The sequence below is a fragment of the Siphateles boraxobius genome, unplaced genomic scaffold, assembly GCF_051911475.1.
Source record: "Siphateles boraxobius isolate OS27281-9 unplaced genomic scaffold, OSU_SipBor_1 130, whole genome shotgun sequence".
Taxonomy (NCBI): Eukaryota; Metazoa; Chordata; class Actinopteri; order Cypriniformes; family Leuciscidae; genus Siphateles; species Siphateles boraxobius.
Window position 1 is genome coordinate 8,497,929 of NW_027508734.1, and position 12,128 is coordinate 8,510,056.

General features: G+C 35.5%; 1 protein-coding gene across 1 annotated transcript; it reads right to left on the reverse strand.

Annotated features, from left to right (window-relative positions):
- Positions 1–103: 103 nt before the first annotated feature.
- On the reverse strand, positions 104–11,790 carry mus81 (MUS81 structure-specific endonuclease subunit). Its single transcript, XM_077227734.1, has 17 exons — positions 11,713–11,790; positions 11,301–11,447; positions 10,095–10,224; positions 9,877–9,983; positions 9,694–9,810; positions 9,446–9,526; positions 9,271–9,359; positions 8,995–9,180; positions 7,490–7,675; positions 7,241–7,368; positions 6,587–6,699; positions 2,800–2,919; positions 2,628–2,723; positions 2,379–2,507; positions 1,341–1,444; positions 743–826; positions 104–302 (listed from the first exon to the last, which is right to left on the reverse strand). Exons 2-17 carry the CDS (start codon positions 11,436–11,438, stop codon positions 236–238), a joined length of 1,875 nt encoding a protein of 624 aa, XP_077083849.1. The 5' UTR covers positions 11,439–11,447; positions 11,713–11,790; the 3' UTR covers positions 104–235.
- Positions 11,791–12,128: the final 338 nt, after the last annotated feature.

Sequence of the window (12,128 nt, forward strand, 5' to 3'; positions counted from 1 at the left end):
ATGCATATTTTGCCTTTTTGAAATCATACGCTTCAGTGTAAAAATGCTTGGGCACAGCAAATTTTTTTTGAAACAGAACAGCTAAAATAAAATGCAATACTCCTTAGGGGTTCGAAAAACTGTAATTTACACCTTTATTGCTTCAGACATTATTTGAGTCAACAAACAGAACAATTATAATACAATGATTAAACTTAAGTGCACCACACATTTGTGTTTTTAATAAGGTGAAAGCCTATGACAGAGGTCCACATGTACAGTAAAGCTGATATATAGTGCGACTCAAGGCTGGTCCGAGATTCCTGCAATAACAATAAAAACATATACATCATAAAATATCAACCAGGAATATGATAATGATAATAAAATCTATTTTGCTTACCAAGGCTGCATTTATTTGTCCAAAATTACAGTAAAAACAGTACTATTGTGAAATACTATTACAATTTAAAATAACTTTGAATATATTTTAAAATTGAATTTATTCCTGTGATAAAAGTTGAATTTTCAGCATAATTTCTTCAGTGTCACATGATCCTTCAGAAATCATTCTAATATGCTGATTTGTTGCTCAAGAAATTAGCACATTTGTTGCTATTATTATTATTATTATCAATGTTGAAAATAATTTTGCTGCTTAATATTTTGATAGATAAAACGCAAGTCACTTTTGAGAAAGAAAGAGAGATCTAGCAAAACACTAGATTCTAGTATCTTTACAACCAGTACAAACAAAACAAACCTTTTGAGTTTTCCATATTTGATAGATGAAAGAAGCTTCTCTTTTTCTGTTTCATTGGAGCATTGATCATATGCTTGCAATAAACTAGAGAAAGAATGAATGGTTTAAAAACAAAGAAAAACATAAAACAAGCAAAGTCAAGAGATGGGACAACAGCATTTTCCAAATGATTAAAGGGACAGTTCACCCCAAAATGGAAATTGTGTCATCATTTGTCTGGTTACCAACATTCTTCAAAATATCTTATTTTGTGTTCAAGAGAAGAAAGAAATGTATACAGTTTTGGAACAACTTGAGGGAGAGTAAATTATGACAGAATTTTAATTTTGGGGTGAACTATCCCTTTAACAGGTGACATGACCTTCTGTCAAGCTGAATGAGATGTCGAGCAATTGATAAGGAATACATAAAAAGGCATTTCGAATGTTTACAGTCAGTAAATGCCTGTGATAGTAGAATGACGATGAGTGTTTTGAAGAGTGTCTGTGATAGCGGAAGGCCTGGGTGGGGGGGCTGTAATTTAATGAGCGAGTGTCTGTGATAGTGGAATGTAAATGAGTTTTAATATGTTTGTGCAATAGTAGAGAGCGAGTCACACCTGCTGACTGTGCTGTAGTGTTCAAGAACAGCGGCTGCTTTATCACCAGAGACTCCACTGATCTGCATAAGCTGTCGAGCAAATACTTCCCGCACTGTCTGGCACTGTGTTTGTATTAGAGAGAGAAATCTTGATTAGAAATGTTTCGATTTATTATTTTTTCCTCCATGATAAATGACTTGTGCCTAAGAGCGCACGGATGAAACACAATAAACGCTGTCATGTTCTCTTGTGTTCGGATGCTGGTGTTTGTGAACAATCATGCGAGACACTTCCGGGAGGGAATTAAATCAAATCATTCTGATGACTGATTAGAAATGATGTGCGATGAAACTGATCCACTGGTTAGTCCAGTTATTCAAATCACATCGACTGTTGAGGCAAAGTTACGTGAGGTTTTTTTTTTGCGCATCGAGGGATTTATTCAGTAAATGTTTCCATCGTAGTTTATGTGAATGTCTTTGGCCGCATACGTTTTTGGTGTTTCCATCCAGTGGTTTTTTATGCAATATCCCAAAACGCACATAAAAATAGGTGGATAGAAACATAGCTATTGTTAGTTGATAAAAATACAACTGTTCATTCTTAATAGGTAACGTTAGTTTAAGTCCATTAAATAATATTTAAAAAATTGGATTTTAATAATGTATAAGTAAATGTTAAAATTAACATGAACTAAAATTAATAAATGCTTTAGAAGTATTTATCATTGCTAGTTTATGTTAACTAATGTAGTTAACTAACATGAACAATCTTACTGTAGTGTTACCAAAAAAATATTAAATGTATTTAATCTTTTTACAAGACTCATTTAAAAATAAATACCAAATGTCAGTTCACATTATAATATTGTGATGTCTAAATTCACTCAAGCATCAAAATACTGGGGTTATATTTTTATTTTAGTATGGATTTTTAATATTGCCATTTATCGTATCAGCAATAACTATTTTCATGTCAGCAAATCATATCATACATGATTTTGACATCAGTGCAACCCTACTTTCTCAGAAGCCCATTGATTTGTTTTGACATTACCTTGTTCTTGACAGCCCCATAGTTAAACTCTGTGAAGGCCATGAGAGAACAGGAGAGGTTCTCCGTTTTCTCCATCTCTTCTTCTCCATCACCCTCCAGCTCTCTGGAGCGACAGAATAATGTGCAATTCTGAGGATGAAAAAAATGGAAATAAAGCACACACACACACACAAAGAAAAACTACATACATTAGGAAATATTTAAAGAAGTGTTTTACACATGCTGCATTGATTGGGCTTTAAAACAAACCTGGTAGAGTTTCTGAAGGTATCTGGTCATGATGGTGAGGTAAGCAGCAGACTCTTTTACATCCTGTACACGCTTCACAAAGAAGCCGTCAACAACCTACAATTATACACATACAATCACATCATCATCATCATCCACTATTGCATGCCTGTCTTTACGGTCTGATTTATACCTGTGTATTGACTATAGCCTGTTGCAACGTACTCTCAGGTAAACTGAGATGAGCCGCCGCTGATCCACAATCCTCCACTAGATAGATGGGCTTACGCAGACCACACCTCTTCAGTCGAAACTGAGAATGAGAAGGCAACAGAAAAGAGAAACAGGAACATAATGGAACACGTATTAGGAAAATCCCAAATCGGTTCACTAGAGCTGCATGATTAATCGTTAATTAACAGACAGTCTTATTCCAAAATGACTACAAGCTTCACATTATTACAGGTCTGGGATAAAAGTTTATATTTCGGTAAAAAAATTAATAATAAAAAATAAAAATAAAAAAACAGTTCAGCAAAAAAAAAAAAAAAAAGTGCATGTATATAGTAGTGATTGAATCATTATTTTAAGAGATTTTTCCAGTAATAAAACAAGTGAAATCTATGAGTGAGTCGTTGAATAATTCATTCAATCCTACTTAATTTTTTTTATAATTAATTAAAAATAATTAATTCCATTTTTGTTTAGTTCTCTATTTGGAATCTTGGGAGAATCACAATTTATCCAGAATCGTGCAGCTCTACTTTTCACTATATCTAGAAAGCAGATAAATATGAAGGACCGAACCTCAATATGATGAAATGTTTTGAAAAGTGCATTGTGTCTATGATAAAAGCAGAGGTTGCTATCAATTTAGATCCTTTACAGTCTGCCTATAGACAAGGGAGGGGAATGCTATTAACAGCATTATGCACTTAATTCTGAAGCATTTTAAGGCTCATAAAGCTTATGCTCTTTACTTTTTATTGATTTTAGCTCTGCTTTTACAAAGATGGAGCAGTTGAGTGTAATGCCATCTATCATAAGGTGGTATTTATCTTTCTTAACCGATAGAACTGTGTGTAAAAGTAAACAATTGCCTTATATACAACATATACAACCTAAGAACATTAGCACAGGTGTTCCAAAGGCTGTGTGAGTTCACCAATTATTTTTACACTTTTTACAAATGAATGTTTAAGTAAGCATTCACAAAACTACATTTTTAAATATTCAGATTACAGCCATTTTAAGTGGAGATGATAATATTGGCACCATCTACCAGCCAGAAATAAGCAGGTTTGTTGACTGGTGTGATAACAATAATTTAATAATAAATACAAAGAAAACGGAGGATATTATATTCAACCTAAAATGTATAGGGGACCATCGTCAAGTGGTTATACATGACCAAAACATCACCGGAATGCAGACTTACAAGTATTTGGGTGTTTATATCGATAGCTCCATTACTTGGAAAACACACACTGAATATGTTTGCACTCGTCTTCACCAGAGACTATGGCCCTCATTTATCAAAAGTGCGTACACAAAAATTTCCAGCGTACACCTGGCGTACACCCAAAACCACGGTGACTTTGATATTTATCAATATTGACGTTGGCGTACGGCACGCTCAAATCCTACGCCAGGTCAGGAGGTGGTGTACATGTACGCACGTTTTGAGTTAGTGCGGAAATGCGCAGAAAAACAATTCCTTACACCACAAAACGCACTGACAAACTAAAAGATATGAGGAGCTCTTTTCCAAAATGCGCAAAAAATGCCATTTTTAAAAATAAATTTGTATTTTATTTCTATTAATAAACTAGTGTTGTGTCTGCAAAGATGAAGTTGATGATCACCATCTCCGTAGTGAACGCACCTATAGAGAGAGTAGCCTATTTATTTTCGTTTATAATTGTTTCGTTTAAAGACATTTCAAGCTTTCTTTATAGATATATTTCTCATGTCTATGAGGCATATACTGAGTTTCAGTTAATTTGTGATGAGATGCGCTCCAGTTCACGTGCAATGCAAGGGACCGCGCCCGCGCCTCCATGTCATGACTCATGATTATATTGTCTGCATTTGCTTATTTATTAAATCCAGGCAATTGGTTGATGAAAAAAACATTAAAATAAAGATACAATTTTTACAAAACGAAATTCACTTTAAAGAAAGGCTTTCTACAAAACAAAACTTAATTAAGTGGCCAAAATCATGTCTGAGCATGTCTCCCGATATATTGCGCATCCTATCTTAGTCTATGTTCACTTTTCATAATCAACATAGATGGGGAAAAAATAACATTATTATTTTTTAACAAATATGAAACTAAATGCACTTAGTTAATGGCTACAACACGTAGCCTAATAGTAGGCCTGAATATTGTTATCATTACTTTTTTCAAGTTCGGCACAAATGACTATTAACCTAAATGTGTTACTAAATGATTTGAATGTATTTTTAACATTGTTGTATTTAAGGACTGTATCTGTGTGTTATTTTTAAATTATTTGTTTTATGTGGTGGACAATACTGGAACGTGACATTGTAAATATTTATTTTATTTTTACTATTTAATTTATTTTACTATTTATTTTGTTTGGCTTTTATTTATTTCATGCAGTTGCACTTATTTAATTTATATTAATTTATAGTATGAGTCCCTGATTATATGTTGCATGTTCTCTTGTTGTTGTTTTTGTTGTTGTTTTTTAGACAAAAAATGGATGGATTTATAGCGTTTTGAAAAAAAATACAATTAACTTTGAATTTATCATCAACAATATTGTTGTTTGATTTAATAATAATTTTTCATGATGGTGATGGTCTCGATCTCCAGAGAAGTGTCTCCTCTTTGCCGTCTTCCGTGTGTCCATGGCGTAAAATGAGGGCGTGGGGGAAGCGGATACTTGAATATATAGGGGCGTGTTATTCTAATGACGATCGTTTTCAGCCGCGGCATTTATCAAGGGCAGGTATTGCGTACACCTGGATTTCAGAGGTACGCACAGCTTCATGAATCAGGCGGTGAGAGGAGTGTAAGCATAATCTTACGCCAACATATACGACCGTTTCTACGCAAGAATGATAAATGAGGGCCTATACTTCTTACACAGATTACGTCTTTATGGGGTTAATAAGACGATTTTAGAAAGTATCGTTAGGTATGGTGTTACGGTTTGGTTTGGGAAGATAACTGTACAGCATAAATCTAAATCAGGACATCTGGTGTTGATAGCACTGAAAATTGTTGGGCAAGAAAAATATTTTAATCTTAATCTTCAATACTTATATGAGAACTGCATTCTTATACAGAATATTTTGGGGGACAAAACTCACTTCTTGTATTCACAGTATGAACGGCTTCCCTCTGGTAGAAGATACAGAATCTAAACAAATATAAGAATTCCTTTGTACCTGTACGAATGTTGAATAAGTGTTTATCCTGATCATTTTAAATTTTAAAGTTTAAATTGTCTTTTATATGTCCATGCAGCAACATGTTGTCCACAACAAATTTCCTTTCGAGGACAAGTATACTACATTATTTACTTCACTGGTCACTACGAAACAATTCGACATCGACACGAATCGTTAAAAATAACTTGCAACTCTCCAGTTGATCTCTTTGCAAACTCCGATCTCTATTGCAATCTCTATCTCTCAGTGTCGCACGGAAATATAAAAATAAATAAATGTATAAATAAATATAATCAAATAAATACATGTGGGAATAAATAAATATATAAGTAAATGAATGCATAAATAAACAAATCTATGACAGAATAATTAAATTACATTTAAAATCGATAAATTAAATTTCAGTTACATAAAATCAATTTTTAAATAATAAATGAAGGAAAAAGTAAAGAAAATAATCTAAAAAAAATCGACTTTCAATTCCTGCAGGTTTGGGGGAAAAAATGCAACAAAGGTCATTTTCATAATTTTATCAACAAAATGTCCTCAACCTTCTGCTCTCTGAAGCGTCCATCTATGATGCTTCCACAGAGATCATCCATCCTCTTCCTCTCAATGATGTAATCAAGCACTAGCTCTTTTCCCACGGGTGGACGCAGCTGCCCTGGAGGAAGACACACATGGTTTTTATACCTACATGTCAGCAATTATTATTATTATTGTTATTTCGAAAACCTTTATGGATTAAACTATTAAAACAGTGGTTCTCAATCAGGGGTCGGTGCTCACTAGGGTGCATCAGCAAACTTCCACGAGGGCCTCAATAAGTCTTAAAATTATATAAAGTTACATGTATATTGACATAATCTTTATTTAAATTAAAAAAAAAAAAAGACAACATAAGTACTAGAGGTACATATTAGCTTAGATAAGAGGGCCTTTGAATATTGTCTCGGACAAAGGAGAGTGTTGAAGTCCCAGAGATTGAGAACCACTGTATAAAAAAGACTTCATCTGTTCCTTAAACCCATGTTTTTACAGCGACCTTGGGTGTTGGAAAGGCTCTATATGAATAAAGATGTATTCTTTTTTTAATATTATCATCTATTAAAGTTTTCTTGTGCATTTCTTCTAAGAACAACATTGCCACCTGCTGGTTATTAACTAGTCCTGCATCTCAGTGAAGCATGGCAAAGTTGACCTACCAGGAACAGGTGTCACTTTCTCACGTGCCACCCAAAGGAAGTCCCCTACATTCAGTTTCCTGATGTCAAAGGTCACAGCATTCCTTTGCAATTCCTTAGCCAACTCTTGTTTACGACCACTGCTTCCCCTGTTGAGTTCACAATGTAACTAATATAATTCTACTAGCTATTTCCTGTTTTATAAAACAAAGCATTAAACAAACTTGAAATAAAATTGAAGTTGTACCACACACAAACTTTTTATCTTACCCAGTTGTCTCGATGAAGTCAACGCACAACACAATGTCATAAGATCCAGGTGGAAGATGCCAACCCATTGCTGTTCTCCCCGTTTCTAAAGTTTGGGATTCTCCTTTGGCATCTGACTCGGAGAGAAGACCTCTGGCCTGGTTTACAGACAGAGCTGTAGTAGGCCTTTCTGAAGACTTTTTGCACCTATTAGCGAAGGAATGTTTATACAGTTTATATGCTACAATCAGGGCTTGACATTGACTTTTCTGCTCACCAGCCACTGTGGCTAGAGGTTTCCAAAGTTACTAGCCACTCACCATTTTCACTGGCCACAATATTAACTGATACAAGGGGAAAAACAGCCATATAGATATTTTTTAATTTATCTCATAAATTGACAGCAGGTATATTATAATTTAAGACCTGACGCACAGATCCATTATACTGTTACACATGCGTTTTCTTTCTCAACCGTTTAAGTTCACTTAAAACATTATTGACTACTCGTCAAGACCGGCATTTTGACATTATTTGGTGTGTATTTGACAGTTTAAGCGCAATAAGCAGCAAAAAAAAACAACTCAATTTAGCATGAGGCTTTTATGTGCGACACTTTGGTTGTGAGCACAAAATCTGCGGGAAGGAGTAAAATTATGTGCAATACGCCCAATCCCAAGCAGAAATTCAAGCCCTGTAATGCCAACAATATTCATTCAGAGAAAATGAAACGAGTGAGTAAGGAGAGGCGGGTTTGTGTGTCACTCGCTGTCGGAGAGATGAGAGAGAAAGCACAGCTGGTATCGTGTATCTATATGTGGAAAATTTGTATATAGGTATTGTATATTCAGATATTTCAGTATTGAAAAATATATATTAATTTTGACAACACTACATTGCACTTAGTTAATTATTTCAGATGCCTTTTTAAAAGACTACAATTGAAAAAGTAGGAGTAGGAATGACTGCGTTACACGGCACTACCTGCATTTGGCGGGTTGCCAGGTGTTAATGTCAAGCCTTGGCTACAATCAATATTACTATGGACACTCCTATATTCCAACATTCATTGCAGACATAAAACAGAAAAATAAAACTGTAAAGTCAGCATGAAAGAGAAGTTGTGAAAGTCTTTTCTTCGCTATTGTGAGTGAAGTAGCTTGAATGTTTTGATGGTTGTGTTTTGCTATCGGTGAATCTCATGCGAGTGACAGGTTGTCCCGCCCTCACGCCAGTAAACACATCATCAGAGAAGAGAAGAGATGTTGTGCAAGAGGGAGGGGGACTTATTTTGGTTAAAAATTATGAGGGCACATGGATATTTTAAAAATAATAATGTGCATGGATAAATCATTTATACTCAATACTCCAATAGTCCATAATAAAACAAGAATTGTTGATTTTAAAATTTAAATATAAAATATGGTGACTTTTGCTACTCAAAATAGCCTAATATGATTAAAAAAAAAAAAAACCTTTAACATATGTCCTTGCACTTACGCAAAAGCCAAGCTGTTTGTACCCACCGACTCGCTTCCTCTTTCTGCTCCTCCTCCTCCTCCTCCTCCTCCTCCAAAGTCAGGTCTACAACACCTGGTCCATCATGAGAGTTTTCTTCTTCACTCTTTTGCTCCACATGTTCTTTAGTCATCCCAGTCTCTTCTGAATCAAGCCTCTCAGCTAAAGCCAAACCCTGGTCAGTCAATGAATATCTGAAATAAAACAAGAAAAGAGAGAGATGAAGATCAACAGAACTCAAATTGAAGCAGAAATCCTGGGCTGTGATTGCAGATCTGGTTTACCTGGCAGGATTGTGTGTCTTCACCAACAGGTCTTTCTGAATGAGCGTGCTCACCGAGGACCACGCCGTGTACTTGCTACCAAGATCCGGCTATATGTAGAGGGATAAGATATACTTAGGCTACAGATAGCGGTTATAGCGGTAAATCCTTTGTAGAAGTGTGTAGTTGGCCTCACCACTGTGAAGGACTTATCACACAAGGGTTGTGCCTCAGTTTGTAGTTCATTCCTAAACATGAAGCCTTTACTGCCAGGCATCTACAAAACACAGGACAAAATATCGTGCAGCAGTCGGGAGTAATAATCACATTCATTTTCTCCATAGGCGAAGTCATTTTTAACGATAACTTGTACAACATTAAAAAAAAGACTACTGTGGGCTATAATGCATGACAATAACATGACAATAAATGTGTTTGTTTTACCTGTGTGTGTCTATACAAAGTTAGCAGTACAGCGTAACCTCCAGACCTCTTCTGTGGCACATACTCTCTCTTTTTCCTAGTTCCCTTCTCCTTTCTTCCTTCTCTTTGTGTTCGTTTCTGCAAGAAATTTGTCATTAGTTTTCTGAGACAAGTACGCACAACTTATTTAATCTTTAAACCGACCATATGTTCACCCATGTTTCCGGAAAGTTTCTTCTGAGGTTCGTCCATCTGTTTAGAGGAAGCCATGTTGCTTGTATGGCTAGTCAATTGGATTGGAGCATCAGAACCTTTCAGGAAAAACAAACAAACAGAAGCATGTAAACATAATGCCAGTAGATTAAAAGAAAGACTGTGGATGAAGGGGAAAATCTGCATCTGCACTACACTGAATCCCGCACCGTTTTCCCGATAATGCTTCTGCAGTCGCTCGTCCAAAATCTTGCAGATCCCGTCGCCGAAATTCTGCAGGATCTTCGCCTCTTTTCCGTTTTTTAGCGGGAGAGGATATTTTTTCAGAGAGTTTATGGCCTGTGAAATAGCATTACATTGCAGTTGCTGAGTTTAATCAGTTTAGCATATTCTAATGAGATCATTTACTTGTTTACAGTCGTTAAATCAAACATTCGAAATATACCTTATTCAGAGCAGCGCCAGGACAGGTATGAAAGCAAGGCTGTGACAGGGTTGTCAAGTCTACTTTTAAAGTGTCGCCGCAGGTTGATTTTCCCCCTCGGGTTATATATTTGATAAATTATTTGATGGAGATGCTTGTATTAAAATGTAGTAGAATATCAAATATTTTACAGTCCCTTTAACATATAGCACAATTTAATCATGCTAGATGTTAAAGGGATAGTTCACCCAAAAATGAAAAATCTGTCATTATTTACTCGCCCTCATGTCGTTTCAAACCCATAAGACTTTAGTTCATCTTCGGAACACAAATGAAGATATTTTTGATGAAATCTGAGTGCTTTCTATTCCTCCATTGGCAGCTATGCAAGTATGCAACTACCACTTTGACGCTTCAAAAAGTTCATAAAGAGATTTTAATATTAATCCATATAAATTGAGCGGTTTAGTCCATATTTTCTAAAGAGACTCAATCACTTTATATGATGAACAGATTGAATTTAGGCTTCTATACACATATAAACATTCATCAACTCACACATCAGCTGTGATAAACTGAAGTTCAAGCACGCGAGAACCAATTAGGTTCAATCTAGTGTTACACAGCAGTTTGAGCTGTTTATGACCACTATGATGTAGTGGTTTTCAATTTCATAACAGTGCCTGAAAAATATGTATTTTACGTTTGGGAGAGGCATATTTTCAATGGCAATGACCGTGTTTTCAATGACATCTACTGTAAAAAAAAAATTAAAAAAATTATATTATCCACAGCTCAATATGTCATAAGTTTTTTGTCTACTTAAGTTCCTTGGAAAGATATTTGTGCAGTGTTTCGCCAGCAGAACAAACCAAAAAGCACATAAACAACCCACTGTCCCTCACAGCCTCGCTTTCATTCTCATTAAAAATCAAATATGGCCCAGCTGTAAATTAGTAACGTTTCTATTAAACCCAACACATTCGCTCACCTTCTGATACACGTACTGTGTTTTCAGGCCCTTCTCTTTGGCGCTGTCACGTAACTCAGTTAACCACTGCAGGAACAGAGGGTTCGGGCACGAGGGCAGCGGGAGCTTGCGACCCAAACACACCTGATCCCCAGGCATATTTACATCCTATAAGAAGTTCAACAGATTCAAGTTGCTTAAATGTTTTTAATGCAACTGATGCAACCGCATTATACAAGATTGGATAAACACTAGGCAACAAAGACTCCAAAGCTGAGTTACAATAACTGAAATATGTAACGTTATGCATGATTACTAAAAACTAAATGAGCTTGTTTGCTTGCAAAAATTCGGAATAAATGCTAGCTAGAGTGATCATCTTTTAAAATGCACGTAAGTTGTTATATTATATTAACTGTGATTCTTTATTTACCTAGTTTAGTTGCCACACTGTTTCCCCGCCTGTGTTTTCGAAAGTACTGTAACTGCGTCATTTCCGTCAGACGATAACACTAGTAGCGCCACTCAAAGGGTTGATGGTGCCATTTAGTCAAGCTCAAAATAAAGAAACTACCATTATTTCACAATATGGGTGGATGATGTTTCGGTGAATGTTTCACAGTATACATACTACACTATATTATACAACTACACTATATTTACCCAACTTAAAAGGTTTGACCCAGAAATGAAAATTCTGTCATCATTTACTCACCCTCAAGTTGTTCCAAACCAGTATGAATTTCTCTCTTCTGCTGAACACAAAAGAAGATATTTAAAATAAGAATATGGTTAACCAGTTGATGGGCCCCATTGACTTCCAAAGTCAAAATTCATATCCCCCATAAT